Source organism: Macaca nemestrina, chromosome 1 (assembly GCF_043159975.1).
Source record: "Macaca nemestrina isolate mMacNem1 chromosome 1, mMacNem.hap1, whole genome shotgun sequence".
Lineage (NCBI taxonomy): Eukaryota > Metazoa > Chordata > Mammalia > Primates > Cercopithecidae > Macaca > Macaca nemestrina.
In genome coordinates, this window is record NC_092125.1 from 198,262,170 (window position 1) to 198,284,188 (window position 22,019).

A 22,019-nucleotide genomic window follows, 5' to 3' on the forward strand; every position below is an offset into this window, starting at 1 on the left:
ACATCTTTTACTGACTACTTTCAAGAAATGTTCTACTACTTTATGTACTGTATGAGAACTTTACAGCAGTTGTATTCCAATTCCTCCCCTCCTGGCCTTTGTGCTTTTGTCATTCTACATTTCACTTCGAAATACATTATAAATCCTATAATACATTTGTTCTGTTTTGTTTTGTCTGAGACCGAGTCTCACTCTGTTGCCCAGGCTGGAGTGCAGTGGCCTAATCTCGGCTCACTGCAAGCTCTGCCTTCTGGGTTCACACAATTCTCCTTCCTCAGCCTCCCGAGTAGCTGGGACTACAGGCGCCTGCCACCAAGCCCGCCTAATTTCTTTTTGTATTTATGGTAGAGACTGGGTTTCACTGTGTTAGCCAGGATGGTCTCGATCTCCTGACCTCGTGATCTGCCTGTTTCAGTCTCCCAAAGTGCTGGGATTACAGGTGTGAGCCACCACGCCTGGCCTACTTTTTGCTTTAAACAATTCTCTTAAAGACATCCAAATCTCTCTCTCCCCCTCCCTCTCTCCCTGTTCCCCTTTCATTGGAAACAGAGTCTTGCTCTGTCACCAAGGCTAGAGTACAGTAGCACAATCCTAGCTCACTGTAACCTCAAACCTCCTGCCTCAGCCTCCCAAGTAGTAGTAGCTAAGGCATGCACCACACCAGTTAATTTTTTTTTTTTTTTTTTTGGAAGTGTGATCTTGCTATGTTTTCAGGCTGGTCTTGAACTCCTGGCCTCAAGCAGTCCTTCTGCCTTGGCCTCCCCAAGTGGTGGGATTACAGTTTGAGCCACTGTGCCCAGTCTTCACTTTCTTTTTTTGAGATGGAGTCTCGCTCTGTCGCCCAGGCTGGAGTGCAGTGGTCGGATCTCAGCTCACTGCAAGCTCCGCCTCCCGGGTTCCCGCCATTCTCCTGCCTCAGCCTCCCAAGTAGCTGGGATTACAGGAGCCTGCCACCGCGCCCGGCTAGTTTTTTGTATTTTTTTTAGTAGAGACGGGGTTTCACCGTGTTAGCCAGGATGGCCTTGATCTCCTGACCTCGTGATCCGCCCGTCTCGGCCTCCCAAAATGCTGGGATTACAGGCTTGAGCCACCGCGCCCGGCCTTTTTTGTATTTTTTAGTACAGACGGGGTTTCACTGTGTTAGCCAGGATGGTCTTGATCTCCTGACTTCGTGATCCGCCCGCCTTGGCCTCCCAAAGTGCTGGGATTACAGGCGTGAGCCACCGCGCCCCGCCTGCTTTCTTTCTTTGATGAATTGATGGCACTCAGCAATAGCCACCCAATTCTTTGGTCCAGACAATTACTGTTTTTCTCATATTTCTCAAGTGTCCAAGAGTTTTTTAGTTACTGCATCCCTTTCCACCATAACCTATCCCAGTTAAACACAGGTGAAAGTCTGAGCTTTCACCTACTGTAGCACTGTTACAGGAGGTCAGGAACTGTCAATATTCTTTCTACTGCCAGCATTGGTGTCCTCGTCATCTTCCAGCTGGTGAGTGATCTCACTCCAGAATCCCTTGGAGACTGCTTTCTATGATCACTTCTGGTGCCAAATGTTTTTTTAGTTTGAGTTCCCTAGAAATGAACCAGAATGAGGGTGCTAGTTCAAGTCATTAATTGTGGAAGAGCTCTCAGGAGAAGCGGAGTTAGGAAGCAAGATAGGGTAGGGGGAAAAAGTTAAGCAAGAACTTGGTCTTGGCTGGAGACCAGCTTTAGACTGATTCCACAGGGATACTCTTGAGGACAAACTGTATCCCACTTAAATTCAGGGAACTTATCTTTTATCCCTGTGTCAGTCGATCAGTCAATCACTGGCAAGGAGTGGGTATTGGCGAACAGCCTTCTATGCAAGGGGGACTCCTATTTGGCTGAGGGAAATTCCCTGAAGAAAAGGGTAGTTGTAAGTTGTTATCAACCAACATTTATAGCAGCTGGGAAATGGGTGCCCAGGTAGGTGAAGGGACTATGGGCACTATGGGCAGGGCATCAACAGTATGCAGTACAGTAACTGTCCTGAATGTTAGGGATGCGCCTCTGATCTCCAGTCTACCCTTGTCCCAATCCTATTGTCTAAGCTCACATGGTCTTTTGAGGGTGAGCTACACTGATGCTTTTATCTCAAGCTTGGGCTTGGGAGTCTTGGCAAGGTTGGTAGCTTCCACATTATGGCCATGTTCCCCAACACTGCAGTCATTCTTCATCAAGTTTCTCCCAAACTCTCGCAGAATATGGTTCCTTATACTCATGGTACCAAACAGACCTGCATCTTTGTCCCATCTCAAGGGAAACACAAAGCAAACCTCTCTTCTGAATGCCTCTTTTATAAATAAGAAAACTGAGGCTCAGGGAGGCTAAATGAATTTTGCAACAAGGCTGAAAAAGGTAGAGCCGGGACCACACTTAGGTGTTGACTTAGAGGCCTTCCACTATATCAGGGAGGCAAACTATGGTCCATGAGCCAAGCCCATCTTCCCCCTTCCCCTACCTGTTTTTTAAGCAAAGTTTTATTGGAACACAGCCACGCTCTCTTGTCTATGTATTGTCTATGGCTGCTTTCACACTATAATGGCAGTTGTTAGTTGTTAGTAGTTGTTACAGAGAGAGTATGACCTGCAAAGTCAAAAATATTTATTATCTGTAAATATTTTGGCTACATTATGCTGCTTCTGGGAACCTCCACAGACTTGTAATTCTAAGACTCAGTTATTCTAAGACTTTAGTTGGAGGAGGGATTCTCCCTCATACTTAGTGACACAGCACAAGGTAGGTCTTGAAAACCTACTTTCTTCTATACTAACAAGAAATTAGGGCAGCTCTAGTGCTACTTAGCTAAAGGAGATTTCAAAAAGTCCTGGGGAGGTGGTGTCATGTGACTGTAGTATCAGCTACTTGGAAGGCTGAGGCAGGAGGATCACTTGAACCCAGGATTTTGTCTCAGAAAAAATAAAAATAAAAAAGCCTGGAAAGAAAGAGGGATGAATCAGCTTAAAAGATAGTCCTTAGGCTGGGCGCGGTGGCTCACGCCTGTAATCCCAGCACTTTGGGAGGCCGAGACGGGCGGATCACGAGGTCAGGAGATCGAGACCATCCTGGCTAGCACAGTGAAACCCCGTCTCTACTAAAAAATACAAAAAAATTAGCCGGGCGAGGTGGCGGGCGCCTGTAGTCCCAGCTACTCGGGAGGCTGAGGCAGGAGAATGGCGTGAACCTGGGAGGCGGAGCTTGCAGTGAGCTGAGATCCGGCCACTGTACTCCAGCCTGGGCGACAGAGCGAGACTCCGTCTCAAAAAAAAAAAAAAAAAAAAAAAAAAGATAGTCCTTAAAAAAAAATAATAAAAATACTGTGGATCTGCCAATTCAGAAATCTGCAGCGTTTGTGAATGAATGAATATTGGTATGTACAAAGGAAAGGTCTGGAAGGATACAGACATTTGGTGGGTGGTTACCTTTGATGGAAGGAAAGGTATTTAACTCTTTATTTCTTCTATATTGTTTGTGTATGTGTGTATATATAGTATAACTACGTACTTTTTGCAATTAAAAAAACACACAAACATACACAATGAGAAAGAGAGAGACCTACCCCCTCCAAGTGGTATTTAAGAAAAGAATCTTTCTAGAATGATGGATGCAGCTGTGTTCATAGTGGATGGTTGACTTAATGACCTCACTTGCCCCTGGCATTCATCCCATGATTAATAGGCTGCCTCAAACTCCTCAGGCTCTGTGTTCCTTTATGAGCAGGGAGCTGGAAGAATCATTCAGAATAAAGTAAGTATTACAATTTCTGCAGAGGCAAACGAATTGCATAGTTGTGTTTGGAGATACAATTGCAACTCTTTTCCCATTTCTCAATAAGCTAATATGAAGACTCAGTTGTAGATGTCAGAAACCCAATCAAGAAATATTTCACCTTTTTTTTCAGAATTGCTTCAAGATATAAAGGAATGGCTGGCTTTTTTTTATTAGAAAAAATACAAATAATACATGAGCATTGTAAAAATTCAAACAATACTCGTGTATAAAATAAAAAGTGAAAGTTCTCCCTTCAAATTACACTCACCAGGGTAATAACTGCATATAATTTGACACTAGAATACCTGTAAATAAGTATTTACAGGTATTTCCATTCATTTTCAAATATTCATCATTAAACAAAATGGCATCAGGCTACAGATAAAAAAGCATTTTTATTTTCACTTAATTTATCTTGGGCCATGGAATATATAGGTATATTTAGATTCGGCTCATTCTTTTTATGGGTGAACAATATTCCACTGTGACTGTCCAATTTTTTTTTTTTTTTTGAGACAGAGTTTTGCCCTTGTTGCCCAGGCTGGAGTGCAGTGGCGTGATCTCAGCTCACTGTAACCTCTGCCTCCTGGGTTCAAGCGATTCTCTTGCCTCAGCCTCCTGAGTACAGGCGCCTCCTTCACGCCCAGCTAATTTTTTGTGTTTAGTAGAGACCGGGTTTCACCATGTTGGTCAGGTTGGTCTCAGGTGATCCACCCACCTCGGCCTCCCAAAGTGGTGGGATTACAGGCATGAGCCACCACACCCAGCCCAACGTCTCCACTTTTAGACATGTAAGTTGGTCCTCTTTTGTGTTGTTTGTGTTGTAGTGCTGCAACACTAAATATCCTTTTTTTTTTTTTTTTTGAGACGGAGTCTTGCTCTGTTGCCCAGGCTGGAGTGTAATGGTGTGATCTTGGTTCACTGCAACCTCTGCGTCCTGGGTTCAAGCGATTCTCCTGCCTCAGTCTCCCCAGTAGCTGGGATTACAGGCGCATACCACCACGCCCAACTAATTTTTGTATTTTTAGTAGAGACGGGGTTTCACCATGTCAGCCAGGCTGGTCTTGAACTCCTGACCTTGTGATCCGCCTGCCTTGGCCTCCCAAAGTGCTAGGATTACAGGCGTGAGCCACTGTGCCCGGCAACACTGAATATCTCTGTACACAAATATTAGGACAGTGTGTACAAACATGTCTTCTGGACATATTCAAAAGGTTATGCACGCTTAATTTTAACAGATATTAAAATTGTTCTCTATAAAAAGGTTGTACAACTTAGAACCTTACCCCTAATTTATACTTTCTCATTGTTTCTTATTTCACATTTTCCTAATTACCATCTAGGTTGAGGATATTTTCATATTTATTGGCCATTCGTGTTGCTTCTTTTGTGAATTGTTTTTCTTAAGTCTTTGGTCTTGTTTTTTGAGACAGAGTCTCTCTCTGTTGCCCAGGCTGGAGTGCAGTGCCGCAATCTTGGCTTACTGCAACCTCCGCCTCCTGGGTTCAAGCAATTCTCCTGCCTCAGCCTCCCGAGTAGTACAGGCGCCTGCCACCACGCCCAGCTAATTTTTTGTATTTTTAGTAGAGATGGGGTTTCACCATATTGGCCAGGCTGGTCTCGAACTCCCGACCTCTTGATCTGCCCGCCTCAGCCTCCCAAAGTGCTGGGACTACAGGCGTGAACCCCCGCGGCCTGCCGGGTCTTTTAAAAATGATATTGTCTCCCCCCGCCCCCCTCCCATTGGTTTGTAGGAATATCTTCTAAGTTATAGATATTAACTTTTTCCTTTTTTCTGTCTATAAGGTCCAAAATAGTAACTATTTCTATAATTGAAACATCCTCAACTTACATTTATTGTGGAGCATGAGAATGACTTTCACCACATAGAGACTTGTAATCTTATGTAGTCAAATCTGTCACGTCTTTTCTTACACTGCTTCTGGGTTCCCTGTCACACTTAGAAACACATCTCTTCCAAAAATTACAAAAAAATTTTTTACTTTTTCTTCCATGTTTATATCTTTTTTTTTTTCTTTTTTTGAGACGGAGTTTTGCTTTTGTTGCCCAGGCTGGAGTGCAATGGCACGATCTCGGCTCACGGCAACCTCTGCCTCCCGGGTTCAAGTGATTCTCCTGCCTCAGCCTCCAGAGTAGCTGGGATTACAGGCGCCCGCCACCACGCCCCGCTAATTTTGTATTTTTAGTAGAGACGGAGGTTTCTCCATGTTGGTCAGGCTGGTCTCGAACTCCCGAGCTCAGGTGATCCGCCCGCCTTGGCTTCCCAAAGTGCTGGGATTACAGGCGTGAGCCACTGCGCCCAGCCGATTCTTACATCTTTAATCCAACCATATATTATTTTTGTGAAGGAAGGAGGTAAGTCTCCCCTCAAGTTAATTTTTCTCCAATCTGGCTTGCAGGAAAGGGGTTTCTGGGGAGATTTTACTGAGCAACGTAGGGAAACGGCTGCCTGGCGACCTACCCCTTTTTGACACCCACACGTGCTCGGCACCTTACATACACTGCGTGATTTTATCCTAAAGCGAGTTTTAAAATCCCAGTGCGTAGACAGAGAAACTGGGCGTCACATAACGTAAGTGACCTGCACAGTCGGCGTCGGAGGAGACAAGCGCCGAGCTCAAGGAACCCGGCACCGCGCCCGCTTTCCAACCTCTCGCGACAGTTGTACGTCATTCGAGAGCGCCGTGGAAGTCGCGCAGCCGGCGTCGCGCCAATCTTCGCTAGTAGGTGCTGTCTCACCGGTGAGACCTGGAAGCCGGCGAGTCTCGCGCTTTGTCGGACCTGCAGCCCCTGGCCTCCCGCCACCATGGAGTACCTAATCGGTATCCAAGGCCCCGACTATGTCCTTGTCGCCTCCGACCGGGTGGCCGCCAGCAATATTGTCCAGATGAAGGACGGTGAGAGGAAGCAGGGGAGGCCCGGCCAGGCCTGGGGTGTCGGGGCGACCAGAGGGAGTTTGTCGGGGGTTGAATGTGTGCCAGGGAGGATCGAAGAGGTGGAAGCCGGCCTGCCCTGCCCATACTTACTTACTTAATTACTTTATTTTTTTCGAGATGGAGTTTCGCTCTTACTGCCCAGGCTCTAGTGCAATGGCACTATCTCGGCTCACCACAACCTCAGTCTCCCGGGTTCAAGCGATTCTCGTGCCGCAGCCTCCCGAGTAGCTGGTATTATAGGCATGCGCCACCACACCCGGCTAATTTTTGTATTATTAGTAGAGATGGGGGGGGGGTTTCTCTGTATTGGTCAGGCTGCTCTCGAACTCCCGACCTCAGGTGATCCCGCCGTCTCGGCCTCCCAAAGTGCTGGGATAACAGGCGTGAGCCGCTGTGCTCGGCCTTTTTTTTTTTTTTTTTTTTTTTTTTTTTTTTTAAATAACGGAAGCAACAGGCAGACAAGTCTGGGGCCTTGGCATTTGCTCCTCCCGGGCTCCTAGGTCAGTGCTCTGCTCTGGCCTTCGCTAAATGCTTCTTGCTTGGTGAGAGTTGCCTAAAGGGAATCTGTTTATAAATGTTTAAGCGCCTGCCCAGAACCTGGCTCTCTAGATCCCCGAATCTCTTATAAAAGTTTCCTGTTGTCGCTAGTAATGAGGTTTGTTGGCGACATAAGGTGGGATCCTGGGGACAGTCAGACTGTGATACCAGAAGCTTGTCATTTTCTTTCCGCTGCCCGTATCTCCCGGTGGCTCCCGATTCTTCTTTTTCAGCTTTCCAGGGCAATGGCTGCCAGGTTTTCCTTATATTTAAGTAGTTAGTTAATGGAGTTAGGAGATTGGAGCCCTGTCATTTATTTGCCTTATGACTTTGATTAAGTTATTTCGCAGTGCCCAGATTTCCTCATCTTTAAGATTAGCAATACCAAACTCACAGACTTGTCGGGAGGATTGAGTAAATGAGTTATGCGCAAATCCTTCGCACTAGACAGGTACTTAATACTAAGCATACACAGGTGCCCAAACATTTGTCAAATGAACATTAAGTCATCTGAACCAGAGCTTAATACTTTTTCAACAGTAGCACGTCTTTGATCAATTAAGGAAAACAAACTTAGATTCTGCAGGAAAAACAACCAAAATCTTCTTAAAATTATGTATTGAGTAATTTACTGTAGAGAGACGGTATAGTACAGTAGTTAGGGGCAAAATATCTGGACTCACTGCATAGGTTGAACCCAGGTTCTGCCTCATGTGACCTGAAGTAAGTTTCTCCAACTCCGTGCCCTAAAGCTAGCATCTATAAGGTGGTGATGTAATAGCACCTATCTTAAAAGGTTAATGAATTGATGTAAATCGCTTAACACAGCACCTGATACTTTATGAAATTCTATGATTAGTTTGTAGAAGTTTTGTTTGTAAGCTAGTCCTCCCAAAGGAGTGAATTTGTTTTGAGAGTAAATTTGTCCATTATTTTGAATACTGAGGTCTTTGACAAGCAAGTGATTTTAGCATTAAGTCATGTCTAGGTAGAACAATAATCATTACCTTTACAGGTCTTTTGTTTCATCCCAAAAATGTATGTGAAATCACATTGAAAAGAAGAACGTGCTTTAAGCCTACTTATGTACACAGTACTTTTAGTCATTATAGGGGATGCAGTATATTACTTATAACCCATAGAAGAGTCCAAGACATTAAGAAAACAGGGAAATAAATACTGCAAGATGATTTTATGTGGTAAAAGAAGTATTACTAGTTAGTATTAGGTTGGTTTTTAAATTAATGAGTTCAAGAGCAAATCCTAAGTAATAAAAGAATGATCACTATGGTATGGGAGAAAGACGAATTTGAGTTAGTTCTTGAAAAATAGTTGGAAATCATTGCACTCCACACATTCTGATTTTCCCTATGGTCTTTCCTGGTATAAAAACATTTATAATATAAATTTTAGTATTGTATGATGACTTTATTTATTTTTGAGATGGAAGCTCGCTCTGTCACCCAGGCTGGAGTGCAATGGCGTGATCTTGGCTCACTGTGACCTCAGCCTCCTGGGTTCAAGCTATTCTCCTGCCTCAGCTTCCCGAGCAGCTGGGACTGCAGGCACCCGCCACCACACCCGGCTAATTTTTTTGTCTTTTTTAGTAGAGACGGAGTTTCACCGGGTTAGCCAGGCTGGTCTCAAACTCCTGACCTCAGGTGATCCACCTGCCTTGACTTCCCAAAGTGCTGAGATTACAGGCATGAGCCACTGTGCCCGGCCGTATGATGACTTTTTTCTAATCATTCATTTAATGATGGAGCTTGTTTAGAGTAGGCAAGAATGCTGCAAAATAATAACCTTCTGGGACTCCTTTCTCCAAGTTTAAATGATAATACAACTTCTAATCAATTGTCCAGTATATCACTTTGTATAAACATTTTGATACTATAGAGTAGACATTTGCTGAGGACTGCCACCTTATTAAGCGGTAACAACTTGTGGTTTGCTTATGTGCTGCATTTCATGTCTCTTCTCTTGGCCTATGTAGAATTGCTTTTAAGTTACTCGGAGTACTCCAGCCCACACAGAATTCTCTCTTTTCTGAATTCCTATAGCATGTATGATCTGAGCTACATTATTTAACACTGAGTATCATAATATTGGACATGTATAGAATTCATTAATTTTTCTCACTTGTGAGTTAGACAGGGGTAAGTGATGTTATTAACATTTCGCACATCTGGAAACTGGGGCTTAGAGAGGACAAGTAATTTGCTGAAGTTCAGAGTGCCAAGTCCACGTCATAACCAAGGTCTCTTGGATTCTAGTCCAGTTGGTTTTCCACAGTATGACATGCTAATGTTGTTCATTTTGTTGTCCATTTGTTTCATGTATGTGGATCTTGTAAGTTCCTTGTCAAGAATCAGAAATTCCCCAGAGCTACACAGGCAGTTTCCTGTACAACTCAGGGGTCTCTTAGTATCTATCTCTTGTGTTTTTATTAAATATGTTGCCTTCTGCGACTCATTGGTCATAGTGTTTAAAAAACATTTTTGGCCTTGTATTAAGCTAATTTTAAAATGGAACAGGTTACTGCCTAGATTTTTAGCCTTTCTTCTAAGTGTGACATAAGTTCTTTGTGAACAAGCTCCCCCCTCAAATAAAAATAGCTTTTTTCTTATTTTAATGATATTGCCAACTTATTGAATAATGTTTTCTTATAAAAGTGAGGCATATTAAGTATAGAAGTTTTAGGAAATACCGATAAGCAAAAAGAAGGGAACAAAAACTGCCCATACTCTTACCACTGGCAAGCACTTAGCATATACCCTTCTGCTCCTTTTTTTTTGCATAGATAATATAAGCGAACGTTTTTCTCTTACTAAGAAGTTTGCAAACTAACAGTCTTTAATGTAACCTGTACAACAAATAAAAGTGTGTTTGTTCAGGAGTTTTGAGGCAATTTGGTGCTATCTACAGGTGCATTTTGTGTGTTTTTTCCCTCCAAGTCTAAGAAGCCGTATTACTGGTATCTACAACTCTGAAACACTTGTAAAGTATTTGACAGTAGCATTTTGTTCTTTAAATCCTATTAAAGGATTTTGACATTTCAGAAGCTTTCAAACAGGAAACATGTCTCCCAGGGAAGATTATTCAGCACTGTTTGAAAAATGAAAAGTGAAAGTGAGAGTGAGATAGGAAGATTTAGGCCTTTTCTGAAGCTGCAGACTGAATGTGGCTACCTTAGGCAATAACTGTAACCTGAATATTTATCTATCTAATCTGAATGAGTCTGGTTCAGCTAGATAAGATTAGAGTATTAGGATTTTTGTGAGGTATTTTAAGTAGCTTACTGTCAAAATATTCACTAGAATTTTTGCTTTGGCAATCGTTTGGCAATGGAATTTGTTTACTTTTTAAAGTGATTAATATTCTCAGTTGATTTACTATTCTTTCTTGAGATGGTTCCTTAATTTTAATTGTAGCATCAGTCCCTTTCATATATACTTTTGTGTGTGTATAAATATAATAACTAACATTTGTAGTTGTGGAAACATTTTAGGGCTTTGTTATCATGAGCCTAAAGATAATCGCCATTGGCTGGATTCCTTCAGTTTTTTTCTGTTCTGTTCCTTGCATTTCAAATGCTTTTCAATGCTTTAACTTGTATTTTTAATTGGTAGCTTTCATGTATATTCTTCAACTGAAATTGACACTACACAATATGCTGATGGTTTAACATGAAGAATGAAAGAGATAAATTGATACCATTACCTATTAAAATCTTCTAAAAGCAATGATTAGTGAAATTATTCAATCTACAGTCGTCCCTTGGTATCTGTAGGGATTGTTTCCAGAACCCCTGCAGATACCCAAATCTATAGAAGCTTAAAGTTCCTTATATACATGGTATAGTATTTGCATATTACCTATGCAGATACTCCTGTGTACTTCAAATCATCTCTAGATTATTTATAATACTTAATATGACATAAATGCTATGTAAATAGTTGTTATACTGTATTGTTTAAGGAATAATGACCAGAAAAAAAGTCAGTACATGTTCAGGATAGATGCAAGCATCTATTTTTTTTTTTCTGAATACTTTTGATCCATAGGTGGTTGAATTGTGGATTCAGAATCCACGGATATGGAAGGCCAACTGTAGTAATTAATAAACCTGTTTATGGTTGCATAAATAATGACTGTCAATTTCTGTTAAGGCAGTTTCTAACAGTTTTTTTTTTTTTGAGCAGATCATGACAAGATGTTTAAGATGAGTGAAAAGATATTACTGCTGTGTGTGGGAGAGGCTGGAGACACTGTACAGTTTGCAGAATATATTCAGAAAAACGTGCAACTTTATAAGATGCGAAATGGTGGGTAAGACTTACAAGTTTTGGTTGGCATATTACTAGTTTACTAGGGCTGCCATTACAAAAGTCACAGACTGGGTGGCTTAAACAACAGAAATGTGATTCTCACAGTTGTGGACGTTAGAAGTCAAAGATTAAGGTGTTGGCAGGGTTGATTTCTGAGGCCTGTCTCCTTGGCTTGCAGGTGGCCATCTTCTCCCTGTGTCTTCACATGATTTTTCCCTCTGTACTGTGTCCAGATTTCCTCTTCTAAGAATACCAGTCATATTGGATTAGGAACTCATTTTAATTTAATAACCTCTTAAGGATCCCTTCTCCAAATACAGTTATATTCTAAAGTACTAGGGATTAAGACTTCAACATATGAATTTCTGGAGGACAAAATTCAGCCTATCACAATTGGTTTGTCTTTAAATTTGAACTGAAAAGTAATATTCTTTAAGACTTATGTGGTCATATTTTCATTTCTGTGTTTAAGAAGTTGTCCAGACCCTAAAGATTCTAATCCGTCATAAAAGATTTTCTACAAAAATCCTAGAGCAGAGAACTATTGTAACACTAATAGTTGGCAGTTATAACACCATCGGGCTGACGTGATGACTCACACCTGCAATCCCAGCAACTGGGGAGGCCAAGGTGGGAGGATCACTTGAGACCAGGAGTTTAAGACTAGCCTGAGCAATGTAGTGACACCTCATCTCTACAAAAAAAAAAAAATTTTTTTTTTTTTTGAGATGGAGTTTTGCTCTCATTGTCCAGGCTGGAGTGCGATGGCGCAATCTCAGCTCACTGCAACCTCTGCCTTCCAGGTTCAAGTAATCCTCCTGCCTCAGCCTCCCAAGTAGCTGGGATTACAGGCATGCGCCACCACACCTGGCTAATTTTGTATTTTTAGTAGAGACAGGGTTTCTCCATGTTGGTCAGGCTGGTCTCAAACTCCCAACCTCAGGTGATCCACCCACCTCGGCCTCCCCAAGTTCTGGGATTACAGGTGTGAGCCACCACGCCCAGCCTGCCACAAAAAAATTTTTAAAAATTAGCTGAGTGTGGTGGCATGCATCTGTAGTCCTAGCTACTCAGGAGGCTGAGGCAGGAAGATCGTTTGAGCCCACGAGGTCGAGGCTGCAGTGAGCTATGATTTTGCCACTGTACTCTGGGAGGCAGGAAGACTCTGTCTCTCAAAAAAATTTTTTAAACCAACCAAAAAAAAAAACTAACACCCTCTTGGAGGTAGGGATGGTAGTATCAGACTTTTTAAGTGTTAGATATTTCAGAGGATGTGGTTTGAGTTTAAAAGTATCTGAATCCGGCCAGGCACAGTGGCTAACAGCTGTGATCCCAGCACTTTGAGAGGCTGATACGGGAGGATCACTTGAGGTCAGGAGTTTGAGACCAGCCTAGGCAACAAAGCAAGACTCTGGCTCTATAAAAAATAAAAAAACTAGCTGGGTGCAGTGGTGCATCCCCATAGTCTCAGCTACTCAGGAAGCCGAAGTGGGAGGATCGCTTGAGCCCAGGAGTTCAAGGTCTCAGTGAGCCATGATAGTGCCACTGCACTCCAGCCTGTGTGACAGAGTGAGACCCTGTCTCAAAACAAGCGAACAAAACAATCTGAATCTCAGCATTAAAAAACCTAAGTAAACCTTGGCTTTACTATTTTTTATGTGATAAGTCATTTATTTTCTCTGGGCCTTTATTTTCCTTATCTCTGAAATGAATTATAATACTAATGAATAATACATATGTAAATGTTCTGTAAACTTAAAGTATTGTGTAACTAACTGTAAGTATTTACTGTGTCTCCAAAGGGTTCTACCTTACTCTCTGGTAGGTTTCCTTCTAGAGAGGTAATTAGGACTTTTGTGAAGTATTTTGTGAGCTCTCTCTGGGGCTAATGAACTGTTATCCACTGGGAAACCCTCCCTAGCAAACAATCCTAGCCACTAGGCCTCTGATCCAGGAACGTTTGTAGTGGTGGTCTGGCAGAGAAAACCTTGTTCAACTTACTTCACAGTTCAATAACAATGTTATACACTGCACTGGTATAATATGGAGCTTTGAAGGAACTTAATTTGAATATACTTGCATGTGTAAAATGACCAAAGATCTATTCACATGGTTTTTTGGGCAGTGGATTTATCATTTGTATTCAATTCCATAAATATTTTTGAGGGCCTCTTCTATGGTAAACATTCTGCTTAATACTTCAGAGAATTCAAAGATGAATAAGGCTTAGTCCCGACATTCAGGAACATAAAGCACATGGTACTTACGTTTACTCAGGTTTAGAATATTTCAAGAATTCTGCTTTTTTTTCCCAGTGGTTCCACTTTTTGCCTGCATAACAAATGAGGCATGTCAGTAATGCTTCTGAAGTCCATTAGGTACTGTATTACTTCACTGGCTGTCCTGAGAGAGGAAGAGGAGTGAACAAGAGGAGCAAGAGTTGTTTGTTACTTGGGTTTTAGGGTCTAAAGTCAGTGCACAGAACAAAAACTGTATTTGGTTAAAATTGCCAAGTACAGTTTTGTGTATGTAACTGTATAGAGATTCTTATATAAGTTAAAGAACTGAACTAAAATAAGGGAAAGAAAGAGAAAATCTATATGCAGATAATCAGGCTTGACTTTTCTGCCTTTAGGATAATGGTTAGATCGTTAGAGATGTTTAAGGGGTTAGGTAAAGAATTGAATAGTATTCCCACTTGTCCAGGTTCCTTCTTTGTTTTTTTTTTTTTTTCTTTTTTGAGTCAGGGTCTTGTTCTATTGCTCAGATTGGAGTGCAGTGGCGCAGTCTCAGCCCACTGCAATTTCCAACTCCTGGGCTCAAGTGATTCTCGTGCCTCAGCCTCCTGAGTAGCTGGGATTACAGGCATGCACCACCATGCCTGGCTAATTTTTTGTATTTTAAGTAGAGACGGAGTTTCACTATGGTGGCCAGGCCGGTCTTAAACTCCTGTCCTCAAGTGATCCACCCACCTGGGCCTCCCAAAGTGCTCTGGGATTACAGGTGTGAGCCACTGTGCCTGGCCTCTTTTTTTTATCTTTTTTATTATTATTTTTGTTGTTGTTGTTGTTGAGACAGGGGTCTCACTCCTATCGCCTAGGCTGGAGTGCAGTGGCACAATCATGGCTCATTGCAGCCTCGACTTCCCAGGCTCAGGTGATCCTTCTACCTCAGCCTCCCAACTACCTGGGAAAACAGGTGTGTACCACCACCCCTGGCTAATTCTTATATTTTTAGTAGAGACGTTTCACCATGTTGCCCAGAATGGTCTTAAACTCCTGGGCTCAAGTGATCTGCCTGCCTCAGCTTCCCCAAGTGCTGTGATTACAGGCATAAGCCACTGCGCCTGGCCAAGGGTTGCTTTCATTATGATTTAATACACACTAATAGACTTGTGAGGATAAAGTACAATAATACATGTGAAAACACTCAGCATGGACCCTGAAACATAGTTGCTGCTCAATAAATATTTGTTAGGATTTTAATCTGAATCTCTCCTAATTTGACAGTGGTATTTAAAATGTCGTAAGCAATTACTTAACCACACTGCTGTGTGTCTTTCCGTACTGACATTTTCTGTGTGGGCCCACTGAGTTATGGATCATTCTTGTGCCTTTTGGCACTGGTCCCATTCTACAGGGGGATTAAGCTCCAAAGTGAATGCATTATTACATGCACATCTGATGCTGTTCCTCTGGATTGTACCTTTGTTGGTATGACAACATTTATTTTTGAAGTTTTAACACTTGAGATACTCTGTTTTTAAAAATATTGCAGAATGATGGAAATGTTCTTTTCCTGTGGCTTGTACTTTTGAAAGTCATATTATACTTCTTAATAAAGTTACATTAAAATTCTTTTTTAATAAACTATGACTCAGAGGTAGTCCTAACTTCTAGCCTCTCTTTTCCCAATATCCTTTTTGTTCCTATTTTCATTTTTTTAGGGACAGGGTCTTGCTCTGTCACCCATGCTGGAGTGCAGTGGCACAATTATAACTCACTGCAGCATTGAACTCCTGGGCTCAATTGATCCTCCCCACTCAGCCTCCTGAGTAGCTGAGACTACAGGCAGATACCACCATGCCTAAAAATGAAAACAATTTTTTTTGAGATGGGGTCTCACTGTGTTGCCCAGGCTAGTCTCAAACTCCTGGGATCAAGCGATCCTCCTGCCTTGGCTTTCCGAAGCTCTAGGATTACAGGCATGAGCCACTGTGCCTGGCCCCCAGTATCCTTTTTAAAATAAACTTTTAAAAAATTGGCATCTAAGACATCTTTCTTTTTTTTCACTTCCTGTGTATTTGTGTCCCTTCTACAGTGGAAAACACAGTGTGTTGATGAATGAATAGTTTAAGAAAGACTGCTACAAGTTTCATTCCACTATAGAACTGGTTCTGTTTGTGGCCAAGAATTGCTGTCAGTACTAACCAGCTATTTCATAGCTGTTGCATGAGGAAAGGGACTAGAGTAGGATTGTACCCCTCAGTCTATATGCTTTGTTTACTCTGAGTGTACAAAAGATGGTGGGCTTTAGGAAAAAGGGTAGTGAATAATTTGGGGCACTGTTATTCCTTCTGCTTTAAGTATGACTCTTTATCTCTTCTACCAGGATATGAATTGTCTCCCACAGCAGCAGCTAACTTCACACGTCGAAACCTGGCTGACTGTCTTCGGAGTCGGGTAAGTAATATATCAGACATTGTTAGATAAGAGCAGAAAAATCCTTTGTGCTTCTTTTACATTCTCGTTATATATGAATAGTATTTTTGCTCTTTTTTGGCCTTCCAGAACCCTTCCTGTTGCTACTTGTTCATTCTTCAGTTCAACGTCTTTGTACACAGTTGTTATTAATAGTTACAGCCCAAAGGGCAAATATTCATTCCCAGAGAATTGGTTGGGACACACCAATATGAAGGCCAGTGATAACCTAACCTTTTTTTTTTTTCCCCCTAAAACTGTTTTTTAGAGCAGTGTTAGGTTCACAGCAAAATTGAGAAGAAGTATAAAGATTTCCCACATTCCTCCTCACCCACATGTGTAGCATTCCCCATTATCAGCATCTTCCACCAGGGTGGTACACTGTCACAAAGGATGAGCCTACATTGACGGTAATCACCCAGGTCCATAGTTTACATTAGGGTTTACTCTTGCTGTTGTGCATATTATGGGTTTGGACAAATGTGTAATGATAAGTATCTACCATTACAGGATACGGAGTATTTTTCACTGCCCTAAAAATCCTTTGTACTCTACTTATTCATCCTTCCCCATCCCTGCAACTCCTGACAACCACTCATCTTTTTACTTTCTCCATGGTTTTGCCTTTCCCATCATGTGATATAGTTGGAATCATGGATTATGCAGCCTTTTCAGATTGGCTTCTTTTATTTGGTAATACACATTTAAGGTTCCCCTATGTCTTTTCATGGCTTGATAGCTCATTTCTTTTTAACACTGAAAAATACTTCATTGTCTAGATGTACTGCAGGTTATTTATCCATTCACCTGCTGAAGGACATCTTGGTTGCTTCCAAGTTTTGGCAATATGAGTAAAGCTACTGTACACATCCATGTGCAGGTTTTTGTTTGAACGTAAGTTTTTTTGCATAAATACCAAGGAGTGTGATTGCTGGATCATATAATAAGAGTACATTTAGTTTTTTCAAAGTATTTTTGTAGCAAACCATATTACTTAATAGCTGTGGCTGAAAGTCTCTATGTGTTAGTGAAAGCAGAACTGTGAAAATAATAATTCAGATGTTTTTTATTTTTATTTTTTTTGAGACGGAGTTTCACTCTGGTTGCCCAGGCTGGAGTGCAATGGCGCGATCTTGGCTCACCGCAACCTCTGCCTCCTGGGTTCAAGTGATTCTCCTGCCTTCATTTCCCGAGTAGCTGGGATTACAGGCATGCGCCACCACGCCCAGCTAATTTTGTATTTTTAGTAGAGAGGGGTTTCTCCATGTTGGTCAGGCTGGTCTCGAACTCCTAATCTCAGGTGATCTGCCCACCTTGGCCTCCCAAAGTGCTGGGATTATAGGTGTGAGCCACCGTGCCTGGCCAATAATGTGGATTTTTATCTTGAGATTATTTATCTGTGTTTCTCTTTTTTTCTTTTATTTATTTATTTCTTTTTTTTTTTTTTTTTTTGAGACAGGGTCTCACTCCAGTTGCCCAGGCTGGAGTGTAGTGGTGTGATCTCAGCTTACTGCAGCCTCAACTTCCCAGGCTCAGGTGTTTCTCCCACCTCAGCCTTCCAAGTAGCTGGGACTACAGGTGTGCACCACCACACCTGGCTAATGTTTTGTGTTTTTAATGGAGGCAGGATTTCACCATGTTGCCTAGGCTGGTCTTGAACTCCTTTACTCAAGCAGTCTGCTGGCCTTGGCCTTTTATAGTGCGGGGATTATAGGAATGAGCTGCTGTATCTGGCCTACTTACCTGTGTTTTTCTATGACTTTTTCCCAAAGCATACAGCATTGTTCCTCCTTGCTTATTCTAGCCTTGTTGCCATTCTAGAGCTGTCTCAATTTCATCAACAGCATGTTAAAAGATGCAACACTAAGTTAGGGATTGAATGCATTAAAGATTGTGTTGGATGTGCTAGGAAAGTTCATATGGTTGCTAAAGGTGTGCGTTATTCCCTTCCCACAGGGACTAAATAAATAGAGCCTTAATATGTGACCTCACCCCCTGTGCCTGTTTACTCATCTATGAAATGGAGATAACTTCCTAACCCCACAGGAGTGCCAGGAAAATGAATGCTTGTAAATAATAATATTTAACATTCATATGACTTTTGCCCAAAGCATTTTGCTTAATAATTTAATCTACTCACTATTCCACTGAGAAAGATAGTAGTAGTTAATTCTCTATCACTGAGATGAAGTGAAAGGCATAAAGTGGCAAAGGGACTAGCTCCAGGTCACACAGCAGGTCAGACAAAGCTAAAATAATGGCGCCATAATTATTTGACTATTCTGCCTTTAGTTCTTCAGTAGTATTTCTAGAACACTGGTGCTATTCATGTTTTTATTATGGTTTGAGTTTTCATCTGTACTTGCTTAAAATAACAAGTTACTTTTTTAAAAGTTACTTACTACAGATCTATAAAGCAGTTTATTTTCTAGTGCCTAATAATCTTGGACTGATAATTTCTCAATAAATAGTACCTCTCAGTGCTAGCTTTGACCAAGAGCTTGTACGATCTGAGGGATCATGAAGTTTGAAGAGAAACTAGAGACATGTGGGATTGAGAGGAGGCAAATTTACATACATGGTTTTGACCTGGATGAAAGATCAGTAGTCTTTTCTTAGAAAAATAATAATAATAATAATATTTATTTATTTATTTATTTTTCTCTTCCAAGAAAATCATTGTCACCAAGTGGTCTTTTCTTCACTCCTCCTTAAGAAAAGAAAATGGGTCAGATATTAGCTTTTCTGTCACCCAGAAGTTCCTGTGGTGTTCAGCATTCTGTGGTTTGCCATGTACAGTGTTCCTCTGACTTATCAGGCAGAACTGGAATAAGAATTCCAGCTTTGGGCACAATAAATACTGTGTCATAAATATTGCAGACATTAAGTGAATTAAGCTCCTTTTTGGAATTGAGATAAGAATAGCGATGTGCTTCATGCAAATGCAGTGAATCCGGTTTAATCTTCTCCTAGCAGAAATGTTTGATGTCTTAACAAATATCCCTTGTAGACAGTGACATGGGGCTCTGGTAAATATTGACTACTTCTGCCTGAGCTTCTCCATTAGGTCCAATCTCTGCTCCCCCATCTCCTTATCAAAGTAGATTCTTAGTTCTAAAATATGGATTTATATTTTAGTCATTTTATTCTGGGAAGAGAGATGATAATTTGTCAGTGTTCCTAATAAGTGCAAAGTCACCAAATTTGGTATATTTACGTGGTCACACCAGTTGGCAGATGTGACTCATTTTGGGTCAGCCAGTTACCATGTATAACTTTTGTGTCTGTAGCTCAAATTGTTTGATTTCTAATTTGCTCTGTGTATGTGTGGTTGTTTGGTTGGGTGGACTTTTACTACCTCCGAGTATATAATGAATCTTGCATAAACTGGTTCATTAAGATGTAGGCAATTTAGCATTATGGTTAAGAGCATAGTCTCTGGAATTGGACTACCTGGGTTTGAATATTTGCTTACTGATTTACTAGCTGGATGCCTTTGGACAAATTCTAAGCTTAATTTCCCTGCTTACCAACTTCAAAAAGTTATTATGAAGATTAAATGAGATAATAATGCAAAGCTCTTACTTAGCACATATATAACTGATTAATCACTTTTGTTTTGAGACAGGATCTCACTCTGTCGTCTAGGCTGGAGTGCAGTGGTATGATCACAGCTCACTGCAGCCCCTTGACCTTGCAGGCCCAGATGATCCTCCCACCTCAGCCTCCCTGGCAGCTGGGACTATAGGTGCATGCCACTATGCCTGGCTAATTTTTTGTAGAAATGGGGTTTCTCCATGTTGCCAGGCTGGTCCCGAACTCCTGGGCTCAAGCAGTCCTCCCACTTCGGCTTCCCAAAGTGCTGGGATTGCAGATATGAGCCACCATGCCCAGCCACTTTTGTTTTTATGCTGTGATTGCTGTTTGGTGAATAAGTTAGTTTTTCATGAGGTATAATTTGTTGTGCTTTTTTTTTTTTTTTTTTTCTTGGAGATGGGTTCTCGCTCTGTCACCTAAGAGGTGGCACAATCACAGCTCACTGTAGCCTCAACCTTCTGGGCTCAAACACTATTCCCACTTCAGCCTCCCAAGTAGCTGGAACTACAGGCACAAAGCCACCATGCTGGTATTGATAGGGAAAATAGAAGTAAAATAACATTGTACATATATTATGTGCTAGGATTTTTCTAGATCTACACAGTCCAGTATGGTAACCAACTAGCCATATGGGGCTATTTAAATTTAAGTTAATTAAAAGTAAATAAAATTTAAAATTCAGTTTCTGGAGGAAAATCTCCTGGTGGACTTTACCTGAATGCTAAATCAACTTTTATTTCTTAAAAAAAAAATTCTGTTCCTCAGTCACAGCCAAATTTCAGGTACCCAGTAGCCACAGCTACTGTATTGAACATCACAGATATGGAACATATCCATCATCACAGAAGTTCTCTTGGACAGTGCTATTCTAAATACTTACATAGGTATCTATTATTAAGTGTCCTTATTATGACACCATAAGATGTGTGTTATCCCCATTTTACTTACGAGGATGTTAAGTATTTCTCTTATATATGTTTCCAGAGCATATATATAGTATGTTAAAGGGTAAGTTAAGATTCCATCTTCAAATATCAAACTATTTCATGCTATCTTCTTTATTAATTAGTGGACTAATGTACCAATATGTTTGTGCATTTAGGGGAACATGAAATGTTCAGTTTTGTTAAAATGTCAAAATTGCGCATAGTATTATATAGATAACTTATGAATATTTGTCCATTGTACGTTTTCAATAAGTGTTTGCTGAATAAGTGTCATGCAGCTAGGTCTACATATTCTGCTGAGAATGTTAATTATGCATTTATACACTGGAAGGAAATTCTTAATGAATGGAATACCGGAAGAAGTATTCTTAATAAATGGATGTTAATTCGTATAGGAATTAAAGGCATGAAATCATCAGAAGACGAAAAAAGACAGATGGGGGAAAAATTCAGAAGCCTTCATTTTAGTTGTTTATTTAAATGCATATGTACATTTAAGATGGTTTCTTCTTGTTGGTTAGACCCCGAAGAGCAGAAAAAGGGCTTATACTATGCTCAAGGCTTGCTTGCTTAGGCCAGGCACAGTGGCTCATGCCTGTAATCCCAGCACTTTGGGAGGTCGAGATGGACAGATCACTTGAACCCAGGAGTTCAAGACCAGCCTGGCCAACATGGTGAAACCCCTGTCTACTAAAAATACAAATAATTAGCCAGACGTGGTGGCACACACCTGTAATCCCAGTTACTCAGGAGGCTGAGGCAGGAGAATGGCTTGAACCCAGAAGGTGGAGGTTGCAGTGAGCTGAGATCGTGCCACTGCACTCCAGCCTGGGTGACAGAGCAATACTCTGTCTCCAAAAAAAAAAAAAAGAAGGCTTGCTTTGCTCAAATTCTCCTTACAGTTTGACTAATGTCAGAGGATGAGGAGTTACGGAGCTGTTTCTTACTTAAAATGAATTATGTGTGGCATATTTGGTGTAGCCCATCTGAATGCCCTAAAATTATCTCCATTTAACAGATAGAGAGACAGGTATAAACCAGGCAAATCTGGTGTCCTTGGGAACGTGAAATTTTGTGGCAAGGCTTAGAGTAGGATGCTGGCCTCCATGATGTGTAATCTTCGGGTTTCACTGCCACACTGGCCAAAGAGTTTTCATA

General features: G+C 41.3%; 1 protein-coding gene across 1 annotated transcript in view; it reads left to right on the forward strand.

Annotated features, from left to right (window-relative positions):
- The first annotated feature begins 6,506 nt into the window (after positions 1–6,506).
- LOC105494700 (proteasome 20S subunit beta 2) overlaps positions 6,507–22,019 on the forward strand; it is a 37,809-nt gene continuing 22,296 nt past the window's right edge. Inside the window, exons 1-3 of the mRNA XM_011763400.2 lie at positions 6,507–6,713; positions 11,492–11,614; positions 16,229–16,299. Of these exons, the coding sequence (XP_011761702.1) occupies positions 6,623–6,713; positions 11,492–11,614; positions 16,229–16,299 (285 nt within the window). The 5' untranslated portion in view covers positions 6,507–6,622. The remainder of the gene's footprint in view (positions 6,714–11,491; positions 11,615–16,228; positions 16,300–22,019) is intronic.